Raw genomic sequence first — 21,138 nt, forward strand, 5'->3', positions numbered from 1 at the left:
TTTAGCTGGAAAATGTGGACAAACTTAGATGTTACAGTGCTCTAATGAAGCCACAACAGTCTCCTAGCTGTTAATGATAGGTGCGTTAGCAAGTAGATGTGTCATTTTCTGAACAATGAAGAAAAAGTCCAGTTGATTAGATGCCAAATAAAAGTGCAGTGCTGTACTTTTAGCTCTTAGCTCAGCTAAGAGTCATCTTAGATGTCTTGTGAATTTCGTATTCTAGCGCTTTGTCCAGACTGTTGTTCCTGGATCTCACTGCAGATCCTGACATGGCTGAGAAGAGAACGCTACAGAATTGTTCTGAAACGCGCATCAGACTGACAGCGATGGCATTTAGGTGGCTGAAATCTTCTCTCTTTCAAAAATGCTGCATAATTTCTCTTGACAATGTTACTGTGATAACAACTATTCTGTGTCTGCAGTGCCTTGAGACATTGCCTCTCAGCTTATGTTATTTGCAGCACAGTGCTATTTTTTTGTTGCTGTGTAGCTGACATTAATATATCTGTCTTTCAAACCTCATGTGACTAACATTGATGTATGTTTTATTTTAATTGAACTATTTAATTTATAAATTTGTTTAAACTGTAGCTCTCAGCTTCTGTTTTCATACTCTGGAAAACTGTCTCCAGCTTTTTTCCATCTTGTCTTTATCTTATAAATGCTTTTAGATACAATATAACTTATATTGTGCATCTATACCCTATCCAGAAGCTATTCCTTTCTCCAAAAACTTTTTAATTCTGTTTTTTGTTTTCCAACGCTTCTATCTCAAAACTTAGACCCGGTTTCTTACAGACGTTTAGGAGTCCAGGACTGTTTGAAATGCCTGTTATTGAGACTCCTAAACACCTTTCAAAAATCAGACCACTTTGTCTGATTGCTTCAGCCATTAGGCGTTTCTGTGGCTTCTACACTCTCTCCAACAACTTTTTGCCAAACTTGACCAGCCACATCTCCATCTTTTTCCAGATCTTCATTCACATTTCTGTTTATTTAAAATTGACTTCAAGTTCTTCATGTGCTCCTCAAAGTTTGCAAACTTCCACACTTAGCTAGTGAATCATACTTAATATCACAGAAGGTATTCGATGAACAAGAAAAATGTAAATCACAGTATAATTATAGCTAGCAATGTCAGTACGTACTTAACCCATATCTCTTCAGTAAAGCATTCAAGCTTAAAGTTAAACATTTGCTTTTTTGAAATATAGTTGTAGTATATCAAATCCATCCTCTTTTGTAGAAATAAATAGCTTATTAATAATCCACTAAATGTGGAATATAACGGTGCTACTGTTCTGTGTAGTAATAGATTGGTGGATTTCTGTTCTGCTTTATTACGCACCAGGTAAAGAACGTCTTGCTGAATGCCTTGGAATTACTCCTCTTCAAGCCAGTCACTTTATAGATAGTTTTATGCAGAAATACAAGAAAGTTCATGAATTTACGAAGATGACTATTGAACAATGTCGAAATAAAGGTAATCCAATATCTATAAGCATATTTTTATTTACTGATCAGTACTGTGTCACAATAGTGAAGACAGAGATTCAACTCAACCAAAATTCAAGTATTTATAGGACAAGGAAAAAGATGGAATAAATTACGAAAATTATAACATTTCCTGGTGAAACATCTTCATTTTCTTTTAACTCTGAGAAGAGATGTTTAAATCCATAGCTACTTCTTTTCAGGTAGTTATGTTTACCCCAGATACTCTTATTGCTAGTACGTGGCAAGAAGACATAGCCTTCTTGCTTGGATGTGGTTTTTGGTGCGAGTAACTCATTTCTGAAGTTACTTTCAGATTTTTGTGAAGCAGTAATTGGTTTCCAGCAAATTGCAGTGAGAGTATAAAATAGCAGCTTACATGCTGAGCATCTGTTGCGTATAAATAGCACAGTGCACTGATGGCCTGAGATCTGTGCTAGTTAACACAAGATTCTCGATTCATGTGATAGCTTGAAAAAGTTGGGAAAATCATGAAAGACAGGAATATTGCTAAATTGAAACAGTATGTTTTTTCACCGAGTGATATGATTCTCTGGAGAGTCTAGGATAACAATGTACATGAGGTTGATTGATGAAAGGATATATAAGGGTTGTTCGTAGGCTTCTTGTCTGTTTGCTCTTTGTCCAGGAACTTACTTTTTGCTCTCAGTCCTGAGCAAATTGTTGCACTCTTTCTTACTAATAACTGGAGTTTTCCAACATGCCTAGCTGTCGTCAACATTCGTTCCTGCCTTCCTTTTCTACTTCCTCAGAGTTCTTTTGGGAGCTCTGATACTGGTTGAGAGGCAGCTGAATGGTACTGGATTCAGTCTGCCTGTACGCTAACATGGCAAGAATGGGAGAGGTGGTACTTCTGTGCACGCTTTCTGCTAGCCAAGAGAGCAACTAAGCCTGCAGTCCCAAGAAATAGATGTTGGGTTATGTATCCTTGCACTATGAATGAGAAATATGCTTTTCAAAGAACTCTTTACTGTGAAGCAGTCTCTTTTTAGCAAGCTCAGGTGGTATCTGTGATGACAGAAGTTTGCAGAATGCTTCCTGGGGCCAGCAGCTGCAACATTTTGCAGAGTTTTAATAAGTGCATATATCGTAATATTCCTTTTTTTGTAGCAGAGCCTACAAATCTACGGGGAGCATGAACTGTCGTTGGGTAACATAATTTCATTCATTCATTCATTAATATTACTGAAGAAAGAAGAAGTTACTGAAAACCTGTTTTCAGCTATAAATAAGGCCTATGTAATATATCTAGTAAAATATTACAAACTTTATCTATATTTGTTTTGATCTATTTAAAATAACATAACTTTCTTCTCTTAAAGATGAATGAATTTATACAATCAAACTTCTGTGATGAAGAATCTGTTTTCTGTGTTTAATAGACGAGAGCGTTGTTAACTCCTGTCCTTGATTGCCATCAAAAGCTGGCACACACTTGTCCAGTTAATGCTTACACCTCCTTTTGCTCCCAGCTATCAGCCGTTGTTTTAACCATTAATAGTAGAAGAACAATCTGTTTCAGTTGTGCAGGCTCAAAAATTCTGCAGCAGGTCAACATTATGTAATATTTTTCCTGTCAATTTGCCTCAGATTCTTGCTAGAAAAAACATACCAAAGTAGTGAGCTCATTATAAAGTAACTTTAATTATATACAGTTTAAAGGTGAACAGCATCTGTTTCACTGAAGAGCAAACCCTTCAGGAGTGAGAACAATTTGACCATACTTAAAGTTTCAGCCGAAAGGGTGGACCAAAACTGCAGTTGAGGAGAACCTTAATGAGCTAAGAGATGGAAGAGACAATTTAAATCCTTGCAAATAGTTCAGGAAAAATGCAACTGGACTCGATTTGAAGAAATGGATTGTATCAAAGCCACACTGAAAATCTGGTCCACTTTGTTTGCAAAGTACATCTTAGTCTTTCTTATTATTGATGAGAGTTCATATCATAGATATAATAATGATATAATAACATTATTTAGGTGCTATGAATGTTTGATATGGCAGGTAGCAGATAAATAACAATGATAAGCAGATAAATAACATTCATTTGTGATGAAGATATTTGTATTCATGGAATTATCACCATGTTAAAAAGATTACGTTAAGACATCCTTTAAACATGTATATGCAGACTACTGTTTGACCGTAGAGGTGTACCCTCCTACTATTATTATATGAGAGATGGGATTTGTTCAGAGTATGCTAGTCAGCTATGTCTGTTGCAAGTGTGATTCTGTTGTGGAAGCACATTATACAGCATTTACACGATATCACAGTAAGTCTCTTTTCCCCTGAGAATCCCCTGTTTTGAGAATTCCATCTTCTTAGCTACTGTTCTTCAAGGGAAATTGTAGTTAAATTAGGAAGACTGATTTGTCAGCGAATATCCTAACCTTCAGATAGTTTGGTTCCTTGTTCCAAAAACAGTGCTTCTCTCATCAACACTCCTGAAAAGACAGTTCACAGAAAGCCTTTTTAATTCAGCATAAGCATTTTCATCCTTTCTGCCTAAGACTGGGTATGTTTTTTCTTTAGAAAGGGCAGAATTCTGTGCTTTGAGATGTCTCCTTACTGTGCTTGCATATCTGGATTATGAAAGAAGATGAGATGAAGCTGTTTGGCAGTCTGAACTTCCATGATATCTGATGATGAATCATGGTTAATCAGAGACGATCGGAAGTGTAACAGAAGATTTTATTACAAGATGTTTTTAACATGGAAGATTTTTCACTTTCCTGACTTAATCAAAAGAAGAAAAGAAATCTAGTTTTGGGAGATAAGCTGAGATAAGCTTGTGTGTTTTTTGTTAACAAGAGGATCCTCAAGTCTCTTTTCCTTCCTTAACTCCTCTCACTCACCCTTCAAAACAGTTATTTTGCAAACTGCATCATTAGGCCTAACATAAAGGTTTAAATGTGTTTTCATGTGACTCAAAACTACAAAATAAGCACATTAGAGTTAAGGAAGTTTGGCTGTGAAAGGGACGTGGATTTGTCACGTGAATAAAATGAAAAAAAAGAAAAGTTTTAACTTTGTTTTTTTTTGCTTGAAAACTGTTTGATAAGTTTGGAACGAATTCCTAATGATTTAATGCTCCACAAATTGATTTTTTTTTTCACTGTCCCCAAGTAAACTATTAATTGCATAGAAAGCTCTAATTATGGCTGCAACTGATAACTAGTTCTGCCTGGTGTTTATAGTTTCATCTCCCACTGAGAAAATTTACTGGTATATGAGTAGACGTGCCTAGTGAAGTAGGTACTCAGGAGACACTCCTATCGATAGACTACTAATGACACCCCTAATGAACAGAATTTTTCCATATGTAACTTGTATCAGTCCTTAGCATGAAATAATTCTTGGACCAACCATACAACACCTAAGTATTTCTGAGGAGCTTTGATTATTTTCAGTAGGCATAAATATTAAATTGCATCGAGTAACTACAAAAATGTACATCATATTCCAAACAAATTTTTCAAGTCTAATTTTTAGTCACTCGAAGAATGCTAATTTCCATTTCAATCTTACAAGGTTATGCGATTTCCATAATGGGCCGTAAAAGACCACTGGCTAATATCAATGCACAGGATTACAAACTGCGGACCCAAGCAGAGAGGCAGGCTGTCAATTTTGTTGTTCAAGGTAAAAAAAACTGTCTACCTACCTACATATCTACCTGTCTTTCTCTCTATTTGTCTATCTGTGTTTGACCCTAGGGGACAATTAGTTTCATAATCTCAACAGAATGAATCTGAGGAATGAGTTCCGTTTTAAAAGATAAGGTTAAATTATGTATCCTAGCCGCTTTGGAAACTGCAAATAAAGCGTCACAAACATGATATTCTAATATACTATCGTGCTCTGGAGTAGCTACGTAAAGGTATAGATACAGACTATGTATACAGAGAACATATAGGATTCAGTGCTTCACATATATCATTGGCTTAAAACAGTTTCCTTTCTAGTTTCTTTGATAATTTGTTACCCAAAAGCCAAGGTTTCTGTGATTTTTCTACTTACGGGTTTGTCAGATAGCTTTAGTTTGAGATGCGCACAATGTTATAAGAATCATGTATTATTATTATTAGTTTTGAAGCTCAACTCATTCTTTGTGGAGAACATTCAGAAATAATTCTATGAAGGGCAAGAATAAAGGTGTTTTTTTCATGAAACAACTTTGCAAATTTGCCAACTAAATTGGAAAAGTAAGAACAGCAAAAAGTGATTAGTAAATTAGTGATTAGTAATCATTTGTAGTGTTGGGCATGCCTGCAAAACCTTCTGCAAGCAGACCTGTGTTCACGTTCCCTGGGTTTCTATCCAGCTGGCCAGCAGCCATCTGCAGTGGAAGGCACCGTGCTCGAGCTAATACGGTAAGCCCTGCTGAGTGTACAGTGCAGCAGGAATACAGGTACCTCGCCTTCTGATCAGAACCTGCTTATGTCCATCTGTCCAAAGAGCCAGGAACTGAGGCAAAACTACAACAGGAATGTCTGCAAAAAATCTGCACGAACATGTATCACAACCTACAATAATAAGTTTGCAATATCTCCTTGTAGCTTCAAATAATACTAGAGGACAAATCTAATGAAAGTTATGTAACCATTGTGCATAGCATGTGATATTGGAAGGTGTGACAAAACACTGGAATATTAAAAAAAATTCAGTATTCTTAGATTTTATTTAAAATTTCTTTCTAGACTAGAAAGGTCTTTTAATTTCAGAATTTCAGCTCTGACGTAATACTTAAAGACTGCAAAAACTTTCTAATTTATGCTAAAACATTTCATCACAGTTGCTGAACTAAACTGCCTATAACGTAGTATATGTGTATTTTATATTTATATATAATAGTGCAATTAATGTAAGGAGTTGGCATCTTGGATTTGTTAGCTGCCATTGATATCAGAAGGCTTCATCTGAGACATCACAAATATTGAGAGGCATTTACAGAGTTTGAATTTTAACTTACTGTAACTGGATTTGCCACAGTGACTTTTTCTAATTGAGTATTTCCCCATTCAATAGTCTTTAGCAATATACAACATAATATTGCATAATACTGCAGTAATGATTCAACTCGAGCTAACTCTGTAGAAGAGTATTTTATTAAGGTATTATTAATCCTTTTTGGATTTTTGGAATTTGGTTTAGGAGAGCTCTTCTCTTGGAGCTTGCTCTTTTGTAAGTTCCAAATGCACTGGGAAAATAATGGACCTGTATCCACCACTGTCTCATGGAAAAATATCTATCTGGTCTATTATGTTATTTTATCATGTTAACATTAAGGAACATTTTAAAAGAGAAGGATTGTAGTACTGGTCAGAAAAATATAATCCAAATACTTTTCCTAAAGTATGCTATATCAGGTAAATTTACAATATTGCAGCAAATTTTCTTTTAAAATATTTAAATTATCTCTTTCTAAAAACCGTGTTTTAGAAAAAAAATAAAACATTTTCCTTTTGAAAGTTATTTTGTGTTTTATTATTTCATATTTTTCCATGAAGAATACGTAGTAGAACATATGTATTACAATGGATGAAATACTCAATTTTATAGTTTTATTCTCACAGTCACTAAGAACATATCTACTTGACCTTGCCAGAAACATCTTTTTGTACTTTCTGTCAGTGAGTCCCTATTTCTGCTGTATTGAATCAATTTGACACATGTCATTTGCACCGGAAAAGAAGATATGTCTTTGAGGCTAAATTCACAATTGGGCATGGACATCTCAATAACCAGCTGTGGATCTCCGTGTGTTATATGGTTAATGAGTACTTCTGAAAAAATATTTTGACCTTTTTTTCAACATTTAATTTTAATTGATTTTTAGGTAAATTTTAATTCAAATTTAGAGTAAGATCCTCTCAGAAATTCAACCCTTTTTATAAAAATGAGATTCTCAGCTCCCTGTTAAATTCAACTTCGATTAACTTCTAGGTTAATATTATTATTTTCTGTCTTTACATTAACATCTAAGTATTTAGTTTGTTATTTATTAATCTCATGATCTGTTTAAAATATTATATCAATTGATTCTGCAAGTATTTTCAATGCTAATAGTTCAAAATCTTTGGACATTTTTTCGTTGCTATAGCATGATTCTAAAAAGAACTTTTTCCTTTTGCGTGCTTTAAATTAAAAGCAGATCACTTTCTTTTGTAGGATCTGCAGCTGATCTTTGTAAAATGGCTATGGTTGAGATTTTTACCTCTGTTGTCATTTCTCCAACTTTAACAGCCAGGTTAGTGATTAATGATTGTAAAAATATTTAGTTTTAAAATAAAAAAGTCATTGAAATGAAGATCTTCCTGGCATTTTAAGCAGCTGAGGAACTATTGTGTATGCCTGTGATGCTTTTAACAAGCAAGGACTTGTGAGATGGTTTTATATATTCAAAGTTATATCTTTGTGCTAAAGTGGATATTTTTGTAAATCTGTCATGACATCATAAATTACCCTTGGGGCCGTTTAAACTCAGTCAGATCTAGTTCAGTGGTAGTTCAGGATCTTTGAAATCAAGCCCGCTGATCATATCCTTCCTGTATTTTGAGTGTATTGTCTAATGGCAATTGAACATTCAATGGTTTGGGAAAAAAACAGGAATCAGGAAACCAGTGCTTAGGCCAAACAAATGAACATTTTTTAGTCTCGTGTAGATGGCTTTCCTTTTCTAAAGAAAAGCTAGGTCATCATGATTCTCTTCTGTCATGATGGAGCATGGTTGGGTGAGAGATCACAGAGCATCCCCCAGATTCTTACGCCACCAGCAGAAATAATGAAGTCTAACTGTTCTATGATAAAGGATGGAAGGACGGTGCAGACAGTCAGTAAGCATTACTCTTTTGCCACAATAGAAAGATGCTTTGAAGGTAATCATGCAGAAAAAAACAGATTCTCATCTTTTGTAATTCTGTAGAATACAATCAAATAGAACATGAATTTTTGCAGTTGGGCTTCAAACAAAAGCGAAGATGGCAGGTGGTGCAGAATATCGATGTTTCTATTTTCATCTATATGATGAAATTATAAAAGCCTAGCTGTAACAACCTTGTATTAAGGACTTCAGGGGGAGTTTGTGACTACAAAGTGGCAGGGTTTGACCTTCCGAACATAATGTGCAATTGTATTTAATATGTGTCACTATAAATTGTGTATGCGTGTGTATCATTTGCACACAGTAGCGTTGTCTTATTTGATTAGTGTAATGTTTCAGAATGTAATTTCTAATTAACATGAATTCTGTGTGTTGAATTTGAATTCAGTGATAGAACCAATGATAGAGTTATCCTATGCTAAAACCAAAACTTATTCTGAGTAACGTTTTTTCAATGTTCTTGCAACTTTTTGAGCAACATGCCATTGAACTATTACAAAATAAATAAATAAATAAGTAAAATAAAAGGCCCTCTAATCTGAATCTGGAATGCGAAATGATTCTTTGGCAGAGATACAGTGTGCAGCCAGACAATGATACCTCTGTGCATTAAATACTGGATGATGTACTGTAACTCTACTGGATGTGTAGTGTTGCACATTTTGGGCCAGATTCTCTGCCCTGATTGTAATTCTTTCTGCTGCCTGAGTTGTATGAAGAAAACAGAATCTGGCAGCTGTGGCCTGGTTGAAAATTCTTTTAGCAGGCATAACTTTGAGTTAGATTAGCAATACAGCAGCTGGCATTTAGGTCAAAACAGCCGACAGTGTTTAATGATGAAGGCATGCTGAAGTGATGAGATGGCAAAGAGCGTATACCCTTCTTCAGTTCCTAGCTAGCACACAAATCTTTAGGTCCAATAACTAGCTGTCTTTTGAAATTTAGAGAAAGCCGAAACCTTTTTGCTACTAATGTCATATCTGGGCAAGCTTGTGGATGTTTCCTTCTCTCAACAGAAAATTTTACTCTGGTTGCTCTCTCTGCTCTTTCTTTTAAAGAATTTGTGTTATCAAATGGCTAAGGAGGTAACAGGCAGGGAGAGTATTATGTTTTACATGCTGAATTCCCTTGCATTGGAAAAGCATAGAGGAAGTGCTGCACAAGACATAGAAGTATCATTGCCTATGTTTCTTATTATTCCCACCATAAATATCACAGCTGGGAAAAACCAAGCCTGTAAGGGCAATTAAAAGACAGACTGTTTTGAACTGGAATTTTGAACTCCTGCCAGTCATTAACAACTGGATGGCTTTGCTAAAGGAGAGCCTTTTAATAGTTACTAATGACTCCCTGCAGTAGTATTTAGTAGGTACTTAAGAGCCAGGTTAGTCAGAAAAGCAAAATAGTGTTGTATGTTCTGTGGACACTCACCTGAACAGAAGCTAGTTCAGGCATCTGAAAGGATCAGTGCGGTCTTGTTAATGCAGTGCTGGACTAGAACTGGAATATTTGTGTCTCTACTCAGTTGCTTGTCTGCCAGGTGACATTTGGTTAGTTATTTTTTCAGTGGTGCCTTTCTCAGTTTTTGTATCAGTAAAATCAGGGTAATGATCCTAACATCCTTTGTAAAGCACTGGGAAAATATTGTTAAAAGGAAGTGTATACAGAATTGGTGCTGTTGTTTTAACAGTGGGAATTCACAGTAGCTCTTCCAAAAAGAGAAATACAATCTGTCTTCTATTATCATCACATCAGATCATATTCGTTCCAAAGATAGCGTGTTACTATCTTTTCTTATATCTTCATCCCCTTTTAAGTATTTTTGTCCCTGTTAGAACTTCTAATTTTGGAAACAGGATTTTCACTTTGAAAAACATATCAAAGAGAAATATCTTTTATATACACTTTGGAACAGAGTATGAATCCCTTATTTACACTGCAGGATGGTTTCTCGTACAAGACATGGCCAAGTAGTGGCTAACAGCTAACATTTTGTCTCACTACCTTGGATATTTAAAAAAAAAAAAAGTAAGTAAATTCTAGGCAGAGTTTTGCAGGTTTTAACATTAGTTTACAGGAATGTTTATGGTCTTTGTCACTGACAGAGCTGCATTTATTTTGCATATATTTTAAACTGTTCTGCTGTGAGCAACCTCTGACTCAGCAGTAGGTAGCTTCTTTTTTTGTACAACTAATAATCAGTAGATTTTCAGTTACTGTTTGCACATATGACATTGCATCTGGAAACCACTGAAAGGTAATCAGGTTACATTTTCATGAAGATCAATCAGAGAGGCCTCATAAATGAACAATATATTCCACTGTGACTGAGCAATGGCTGTTCAGACAACTGGCAGCCTCTTTTTTCTCTTTGTGTTTGTTCATCTTTTAATTCAAATATTAACGTAGCAACTCATGCTGTTGACAATAATAAGTCAATCAGGTGCTTGGATATAATTTTATAGAAAAGACAAAAAGCAGCAAGAAATGCAATATTCATGATAAGGATCTAATAGTTCTGTGGGTTCGTTACTGGCATCAGTGCTCACATCCGTGCATTTCACGTGACATTGATGAGTAACCAAAATGATGTCTTCAGACTTCTTCCATATTGTCCGGGTCTTTGTTAAGACACTATTCTGCAGCTGGTGGCCAAGCTGCGTACTGAAAGTAAGCCGCTGACATAAATTATTCAAGTGCCAGCTTTTACCTGTCTGATGCAATTCACTGAGCCTCCATACAATGTTGCCTGCAGGCAGATGATAACAAAGAAACTTCTGAAGTGTGATCAGGCAAACAGTAGCAGCTGAAAGAAAAATTTATGGGATTTATGAAAGCATAAAGGCGCTCAGTGAACTCAGATGGACAATTGCAGTTATTTTCTGTGTTTAAAACTTCATTACAGTTGCAGATGCATGGAAACTTGGTATGAAATAAGGATGCTGGCAACTTACGGAAGAACTGCTGCCTATACAGATTCCTATCAAAATTTTTGTTTTGTAAGCTGAAGATAATACAGACGTTACACAATATCTTTATGGTGCTACATGGGCTTCTCAGCAAGGTTTAGTCATTAAGGATTGTAATATCCCAACAACATGCAAATTAAGTTGAACAGGTCTACAGAAATATTGAGTAATTTGGCACAAATCCAACAGTTCTCCTTTCTCACCCATTTGTTGTTCCTACAGCACTGGACCTGTGCCACAAACACACAGCTATACTTCTCAGCATGTCCAGAGCCTAATTAAAGAAACAGGTTCAGCGACAGGCTAAATATAAGTGAATGATCATATAAGGAAGAGCAACCAGCATATAAAAGGAAAAGGCAAAATCTTTCACTCTTGGTTCCAACTGTTTTTTTTTTTTTTTTTTAATAGCAGTGGATGTTGGAGATGTGGTATGTCTCTCTCAAAGAATGAACATTTTAATCAACCTAATGTTCTTCTGAGTTGATGAACTGTAAATGCAGATTGCTTCTATACAGATAGCTAAAATAGGAAGACAGAACCGTAGTCATCCCAGGAACAAGCATTGTGTTAGGTGGCCTGGATTTGTTTCTGTCACAAATCACGTGACAAATCACAAGTTGCTCTTTTGTTGAAAGTGGCTTCAGTTTTAGTCACACATGAGAAGAGCCTAGAGGCATTTTTGTAAGATGTGTAGGGATTCAAACGTTAGTACTTTATTAAGTGAAAATGGTTTTTTAGATTCATTCAAAAAGACATGCTAAGAAGACCAGCTGTTTGATTACATCATAGCTTCAACCAAATACATTCAGTCAACTGCTTAGCGTTGCTGCTATTGTTTAGTTCTGGGTGTAAATCTTTATCTGTTTCTTGAGAAAGTAAAGAATTGTTTTTACTCATGTTTCTTCTGTAGCAATTGTCTAGGATTTTCAAGTACAAGTTTATTGTTCTGGTACTCTGCCCCTTGTCCCAGTATATGGTTGCAGATCTGCTCTGAAGTATTAGTTCTAGCGAAATAGTTAACTTTTATCCTTGGCCTGGTAGTGGGGAAATAGAACTACAAGGAAAAGATAAATGCTTTTCATTCTGCTTGAGAAGAGAATAAGATTTTTGTTTCACAAGGCAGACGTGTGCTTTTGTTTCACTAGCAGAAGGAAATATTCCAGGTCATTGCTGTTTTAGAAATTAGTGTGAGCTCTCCATAGCTGCTGTCCCAGTCCACTACATCGTAGCTCTTCTTTGCTGCCCAAAGAGACCAACACAGTATTTCTAGGTGTGCTGTGACTTAGCAAAACGTTCTTTCCTCCTCAAGGTGGTGAACTGCTGCTTGAATACTGTATGCACAATGAGCCGGAACAAGTCAGTATGATTTATTTTTCAAAGAGCAAAATATATTAATATGCTTAAATATGACAGCTGAAAAGGCCATTTGTCATGTAGCAGATTTTAAAATGTCCCTTTATGTGAGTCATTCAACACAAATAATAATTTTAGTTTATAAAAACAATTTTTACAGGTCACTTTTTAGTTTGGTGTGTTTTAAAACACTTCAGATCCATGGGAAAATTCTGTTCTCTTTAACTAACCACCTGCTTAGCTTCCTGTTCTTCATGATATGATCACTGAGAAAACATAAGTTTCACAAGTTAGCTGAATTTTTTTAGTTAAAATGTTAAAATGTCTTGGCCTCAGTGATTTTTCTTAAGGTAACTCTGAGAGGAGTACCTTAAACTACATTCAGGTAACACCTATGCAGGCATGACGTAGCTTAAACTATAGCTTTTATAGCATTAAAAATCTTCATGGATGCAGCTTCAAGAGAAACTTGAAAAATCTACAAAATGTTACAAAATTAGGTTACACTTGTTCCTTCACTGTATGACAACTTAATAGGCATTCTTTCCACCAGAATCTGTGTACTTTTGTGGGGAAACTGTCCATCAACTAAGTAAGAAGTAACACTTGTAGTATCTAAAAATACACACATATATATAGAATGTTAGTGTGAGGAACAGAGATTTCTAAGAATTGGATCCAACATCCATCTGCTCCATTACCACCGTGTGTGGCCAGTAGCAGATGCTTCAGGAGGAAGGTGTAAAATTTGTAGGGATAGCCTGTTTGTCTGTGAATTTTCACCTTGCTCTGTGATTGTGGGGATGAGTCTAAGTTCTGAAGCATGAGGCATAAAAGTCTTCCCCCAAAATCATTGTAATTATTTTAATTAATTCTTGATGCTCATGAAATCCATAGAAATATTTGTTATATATTTGGCTCTTCTGGCTTTTTTCTGGCAATGTGTTTAATTACATGCTTTGTAAACCAATATGTTCTTTTATTAAATTTGGATTTATTAAATTTGAATTTCTCAAATTCTAAAATTAAGTATTATCTTGTTCTTGAGTTGCAGGACACAGAGAACAGAAATTCCCTATCTACTTTTGATTGATTAGTATTGTTTATACATTTTTTTCGTCATGTCTCATTTATCTGATTTAAAAATCATCTTAATAGTTCAATCATTCTTTCTGACCACTTGCTGGCTTGTATGCTCTTCTGAGAGTCTTTTTTTTTTTTCTCAACTTATGGTTATATACAAAGTTTTTAACTAAGTACTCAGCTAACTGCAGTGTTGCAGTCTCCCATTAAATGCATCTAGAGGCTTTAATTTCAAACTGAAAAAAATGTGACTTTCTTAGTTGGATGCTCATTTTATTCATCAAAATGGTGTATAACATAGGATGAGAAACAAATATAGTAATGTTTGGAATATAAAGTCTGTTGAAGTTGTAGGAAAATGGTATTAAAATCAGTGGTCAGAAACATAGTGCTATTATACGTAAGAAAAAAACTATATGTGATAGAAGAGGACTGATTTTTTTAGGTATTTTTGAATGCATTGTTGTTTTGCTAAGTGATCATTAACACCTTTAAAAAGTGTGCTTTTAGTCACTTTTTTATATTTTTATATATAGTTTTCATTGTATCTGTATAAAAATCTTCATTGTTAACAGTTTTCTGCTCTGAAGTAATGATTTGAAGGAATTTTTAATAGTAGCTGGAATTTTTATGCATACAAGTGAGTTATGATGGTTTTCAAATAACTCATCCTTTTTAGTCCTTTAGAAAAGAATTCTTGGGTTCTGAAAAATCTAGTCTTCAGTTATGGTTTAATTCTCAGCATGTTGCATTATAAAGAAATAAGTTTTCTTGGAAGTTTTATACCTGAGTACGCTAGCCCAGAATCAAACAGTCCAATGGTAGCACACACATTTTTTTTTCTGAAGATGTAAAGCTATCTGATAGGATGCATTAAGCACCAGGACATAGGTAAGTCTGAAGCTATTTTAATCTAGGCTCCTCAGCTTGGTTCTTAGTCACAATAAGGTGCCCTTAATTCCTTATTGTACATGCGAATCAGACTTCCCACTTATCCTATATGAAACCTCAGTTTAAATTAAAACCTCAGTTTAAATTATTTTCTTTTCAAACTCTTAAGGCACCCAGCTCAATGTAATATGTGAGATCCTCTCAGAGATGCTTTTAGCAATATACTTAGTACCTTACACCTGTGGTTTAGTTTGTCTCTCAGGCTCTTCCTTTGTACTGCCTGAGATTAGTTAGACCTCCCATGGGAGCGTTAAGCGGACTGTGATGAGGAAACCCAGTAGCGACAGCTATTGCAGCCTACTGCTCTGGAACTGCCATGTTGTCTGCTTCCAGACTCTGGAGTTCGTTAACCTACTGTTGGTCAGTCTGTAGGTGCTTTATATTTTGTATTATCTTCATGTAGACCAGTGTGGAAAACTGGACAATATTATGTTTGAGATGTGTTGTTAATAGCAGTAAAAATCTCCCTGATGACACAAAAACATATCAACAAAATTGTAGAGGGCTGTTCTCTCTGTGCAACTTTAAGTATCCAATGTAGTTAGGTATATGAGGAACTAGGATCCCTGTAGAGGAGGAGCTAGGATCTCTACAAAGTCATTTCATAGGGATGGGGTCTTCCAGATGTCACTTCAGAACGTTATAGCCTCCCTTAGTTCCTTGACTGTAGAAGGAGCCTAAATTTCATTAGTAGGAGTATCTCTTGGCACACACCTGCACATAACTATATTAAAAAACAGCTTCCAGCAAAGACTACTAGGAAGGTCTTTTTTTTTTTTTTTCCTTATCCTACACTGGCCTCTTCTACAGGCTAATATAGAATCTGTAGCATATCATGCCACAGAATTCTCATTTAAAGGTTAAATCAAAAGGTGTTCCCTTTAAGGGTAAAGAAATACATTTGTTAGCCAATGACATGATTGCTGTTTTGTTGAAGTCAGTTCAATAGTGTACTTACTTCTACGCAACACATTTCAAGTAGTCCCGGAAGAACTTGTGTGCTTTAGAAAACAGAGGTCCGTATCTGGAATATATTGCTTTGCAGTACCATACAAAATCTTGATTTGTTCTTACGTTAGGAAAACAAACTAGCCTGGTTCTATAAAAATTTATTCTATAAGGAGGCAACATGGCCTCATAAATAGATCGTTATGAAAAAAATCTCCTTATAACAGTTTGTTTTGGCATATCGTACCGATTATGATGCAGTAATGATAACTGAGTGGATCTGTTGAAGACCTGAAAATTAGCTAAGTATTTAATTCTGTTTGCAGTGGGCATCCTGTTTTGAACTCAATTCATTCATAGACACTTCTGCCACCCCTAACAGTAGTTTAATCTCTGTGTTACTTCTTAGTAAACTGGAAGAAACATGAATGTAGTGTTTAAGAGAATTAGAAGGATTTTCTTTTTTAAATTCTGTAGTGCAGCACAATAGTTTTAGAAGGATATTGTGTGCAGGGCACACTAAACTGGTATCAAAAGCTATGCTTAAACTAGCAATCACAGAAAAGCTTCAGCATTTGAAGTTGCATGCTGTAGCTGTATCCACATTCCACATCTCAGTCAAACTCAGATGCAGTATATGTATTTCACTAAAAGAAATTGTATGTGCACTGGCCAAAAATGACCCCAATCTTCAGGCAATCAATAAAATAATTAGGAAAATATTAACTTGTAAATCAAAGATATTCTTATAATCTGTAGAGCAAAAAGAATATTGGTCCCTACCTGACTTGCAGTCTTTAATCCGGTTTACCATAGGTTTTAGCAAGAGACAACTGTAGGAGTTTGCTATTTCAAGATTTCTTCATAGTGGAGATGAGTCGATTAAGCGATTAAACAAAAGCATAGTTTTTTTAAAAAAAAACTTTTTCACTCAAGGTGTGTTACAGGTGTGTGTGCTCCCTTTGGAATGGGGAAAGGTTTGAATTTTGAACCTTTAGATTACTCTGATTTTTCTTTGGTTTGCATGGATGTCACATTGAATGCTGCCTGCTATAGAACAGCACATTGCATGAGAATGTTATTACTTTAACAGCTCTGCAAAAATGCAGGCAGCCTTGAACTATAAACCTTCAAAAGCAGAACCTGTGATGTGGACTAAGAGGGGCAAGAAAAAGAGATTTGAGAGCACAACAAAATCTAACTTGTTAGATGAAAAGGAGGAAATAGTGTGTACAGTCCCCCTTCTTGGCATCAAACTGGGACATCATATTGAGTGTTAATTAAACACCTAGGTAATACTTTTCTTTTGAAAATTTAAGTATTTAGAAATACTGATTTCTTAGATCTCACTTCTCTGAGATAAATATCCCCATTCTCTGAGTGACGTGTGCATTGCGTAGCAGAACAGAGCTAGAAGAAGAACCAGCCATGCTAATTTCTAGTCCTGAAATTTAACAGACACAGAATATTGTCCGGAGCTTCACATTAAGATATTTAGGGCTGGGTAGATGCATTTATGCAAATCCACATAGTTACTAAACTAACAGTAAGCAATATAACTGCATTGATGGGGCGTGCTATTCAGTCTGATGAACGCTTAGAAACAGGGTATTTCAGCCCAGATGGAGAACCAAGATAAGATAATTGTGCTGCTTTCGGTAGATGAGCTAGAACATGCATAGTTGGGTGAGGTGTTTTGGGCTGTCTAGACAGAAATTTTCAGTTTAGTTCACAGTGCTTCCACAGATTTTCTCGCTTGGTTAAGGCAGAGCTATGTAAAAGCACACATCTCTGGTCTAAACCTGATTCTTCTGAACTCAGTGTTACTTTTAGCATGGAGAAAAGGTGATCAGTTAATCCAATTCTGAATGTCTTTGAAAATCCAATTCTTTTTCCTCTGTTCCTAAATCCTGGTAAACTGATGATAAAAAATTTAATTTATATTGTAAATTCTTCTAAGAAAGGACTGTTCCTTACTAAATATTGGGGCTCTAATCCTGACTGGAGGCATGGCACACTACTCTCAAACAAATAATAACCAGTCTATTACATTTTTATTGCACTGGTTTAATCAAAGTAATTATTTTCACTTATTCCATTGATTCACAGTATATACAGAGTTTTTAATAGTCACAGTTTCTTTCTGATTTATCTCTTTTTACATGTCATTTGAATGATTATGAAGAATCTCTTGCTTTAATTAATTTACTTACTCACACTGGAAATTATAACTCCTCATGTAACTGTATTCCCTTGCTACCGATGATCCTGGTCTTTTCATCTATTTCTTTTTGTATCCTGTGTCCCAATTTCCTATTAGAAATACGTTAATCTGTTTCACTCTGCTCCTGACTGTGGTGTAAGTGACTAATAATTTAAGATCTATTATTAGATCTCACCACGCTGTTAGTCAATGTCACACTGTAATTTAAAGCAGTGTGAAACTATCTTAGGATATTTTCCCAAAAAGCTGTGAAAAGTTATAAGTAGAAACCATACTGATGTTTCAGCCATTTCTAAGGAATGATTTACTTGAATAACTGCTAGATGTTAAGAAAAGCCTGTAGTGGACATTTAATTTTTACGTTATATATGAATTGCAGAGCAATTCAGAAATAGATGGTAACGTTTTATGACTTAACCTCCCCACTACAGTAATTGAAGAAGTAATATAATAAACCTAGTAGGAATACAGTCTGATTAGACGTGCAGTATTTTTCCTACCTAAGTGAGAACTGGACTCAAAGATTACATGTGTTAGATTAAATCTGTTCTGCTTTGGTCATGATTCAATCAAATACATTTATTATTTCCATTGTAAAGATACCTTTGCATGCAAACCAATAATTTAGGGTGCTATTCCTGTAAGCGCTGAGCAATTAACAAACAGTCCATATGCAAAAGACATTTTGATATAGAACTAATACAGACAAAGAAGAAAACAATGCAACAGTACAAATTCTTTGCCAAACAGCTTGAACTGAGGTGCTCTGGTAGATTTACTTGCATGGGTTTTAAGATGTTACTGCTCTCAGCTATATATTCTGTTCTTCTGATGAAGACAACCGTCCAGACAGCAGAGGCAGCAGATCAGGTTGCTACCTTTTCACTCTTCAACCTACTTCTTTGTCAGCATGAGGACACTTTGCACTTAAGTGAAAGTGCAGTTTCTTTACTGAAAAGGACTCTTGTCACTGGCCAAGCCTACAGTAGAGGTCAATAGAAACCAGTGAGCCAAGTGCTCCTACTATTGACCTAGCTTATATGAGTAAAACTGCTCCTTTGCAACCACATTTATTGCAGCCTCTAGTTGAGAAAAACAAGCTATATCAACGAAACATAATCTGTCTGTATAACTTCTTGCAAGAGGGCTGGCTTCTTGCCAGCTGAATTACATTAGTTTTAGGCAATACCTCAGCACATCATCAAATCTGAAGGACATTTATAAGCTAGCACAGCTTGGTTTTAAGACCATGGACAGTATTTTTTCAGGACATGTGGAGTGGCAATCATTTTAACTCCATTAACAAATGCTTCATTTTCTTAGGATGTTTATTTTCTCTTTAAAGTATCCATTGGGCATGTGACAATACTTAGTGATGATATAAATAGAATGTGCTGTTGGAAATTTCATGCATATGTTATCTAAAGTCTCTGGAACAAAATACTTATTTTTTTTAGGTTAATTGCCCAGATTCATGATGAGTTGTTGTTTGAAGTGGAAGATTCTCAAATTCAAGAGTTTTCGGGTAAGTAGTAAGTAATCTCTCTCTCTCTCTCTCTCTCTCTCTCCTTTTTTTTCCGCATAACTTGTTATTTCTTAAAGAATAAATAATACAACAGTAAGAAGAACAGTGCTTCTAATGAATAAGAAAATATATACTCTGCAGATTTTTCTGAAGATTTTCTATCACTGCTTCTGATGTAGACAAAACCTGATATACAGAACCTCATCTGGATTTAATCAAAATGCTTATTTGTTTTTGGTTTTCCTGTTAAGATTCCCTCATCCAGTGTGTGAATCCTAAAAAGCTAAATAATAATACTTTCTCCAGGATTTCACAGGGTTTCAGAAGGAAATAAATCAGCTTAAAAAGAATGACTTAGAAAATAACTTCCTAAATGCTGAAGGGAGGGACCTATTATATAAAGAAGTATGAAATTCTGAATGTAGTTATAACCTACATTATTTTACTACTTTTTTATATTAAGATAAATGTATGATGGGCCTTTCAAGGCTATGGGTTAGTAAAAGTTCCTGCCTACCTTTTTATCCTCTCATCTGGCTTACTTCCAGACATTATTTCCTACGCCAGAATTTGGCTCTGCATCTGGTACAAATTTAGCTAGAGAAAGAGGGCACATATAGGCCATCGGGTCTCTTCTCCAGTGAGTAGTAGAGTTATTCCTGTTGGCAGTGAATATTTATTCACAGACTTTGATCTAGTTTGAAGCTGAACAATACCTTTGGCCAAAACAGTCAGTCACAAATAAGTTAAACTAACCAATACAAGATATATTTTTCATTGTAAACTAAGCATCTAAGTAGAAATTAATTTCTTCTTCTTATACTACATTCATTTAAAGAGTGCAATTTGCTGTATCAGTCTCATTTCATCACAGATCCCTCCTGTGAGTATTACTGCGTAATAAGAGTGTTAACCCTCCATCTGATCGAAACAAAGAACCTGGAAAATATTTAGGTTCAATTTATTAGGGGCAATGTCATGAATTAGGTTAATATATTAACATTTGACCTCTGGATAAAGGAGTTCAAATCACGTTTAAATTAAAAGGCTACCATACAATTTATCAGAGATTGCAATGTCTGGTTAGAAAGGGCCAATGTCTAAAAGTGTCATAGTTTCAGTGCTAGAAAGTGTAGTATATTGAATGAGATCTGAAAGGCAGCACAGAAGGATTTTTATTATCTTATCTTACATCAATTTACATTAACTATAAAGCTAACAACATTATACCCAAAATAGAAAAATTATTTCTGCGTGCTTATGTATGTAGAAACTCATAAATTCTACACTCAGTGGGTCAAATTTTGATCTCTGTTACTAGTATAAATTTGTAGTAAGATCAGGAAAACAAATACTTTACCAGTATACCTGAGAAAAACTTTAAGCCGCTTTATGACTAATAGTAACAATTTATATCATTATAAAAACATGACTAGAATTTTTTTTATGATAATGGAGAAAGAAAATTGCATTTACTTTTTCTTTTAAATGAAGTTAAAGTAATTGCCGTAAATATGAATAATTAACAACAATAACTGTAATAGTTGCAAATAACACATACGATATATAGTGTGTTTGTTTATAAGATTGTGCAGCTTTTCCACTGTATATATCTTTACTGATTAGGAGCTCCCAGTTTACTTCCTCTTCAGTTCCTCCTCTTTCAAGGCAGATGAT

At 35.2% G+C, this 21,138-nt stretch overlaps 1 protein-coding gene across 1 annotated transcript in view; it reads left to right on the forward strand.

Moving 5' to 3' along the window:
• POLN (DNA polymerase nu) overlaps positions 1-21,138 on the forward strand; it is a 121,338-nt gene that overhangs the window by 87,998 nt on the left and 12,202 nt on the right. Inside the window, exons 20-23 of the mRNA XM_068943556.1 lie at positions 1,355-1,486; positions 5,054-5,164; positions 7,694-7,772; positions 19,394-19,461. Of these exons, the coding sequence (XP_068799657.1) occupies positions 1,355-1,486; positions 5,054-5,164; positions 7,694-7,772; positions 19,394-19,461 (390 nt within the window). The remainder of the gene's footprint in view (positions 1-1,354; positions 1,487-5,053; positions 5,165-7,693; positions 7,773-19,393; positions 19,462-21,138) is intronic.

Source organism: Struthio camelus, chromosome 4, assembly GCF_040807025.1.
Source record: "Struthio camelus isolate bStrCam1 chromosome 4, bStrCam1.hap1, whole genome shotgun sequence".
Classification (NCBI taxonomy): domain Eukaryota; kingdom Metazoa; phylum Chordata; class Aves; order Struthioniformes; family Struthionidae; genus Struthio; species Struthio camelus.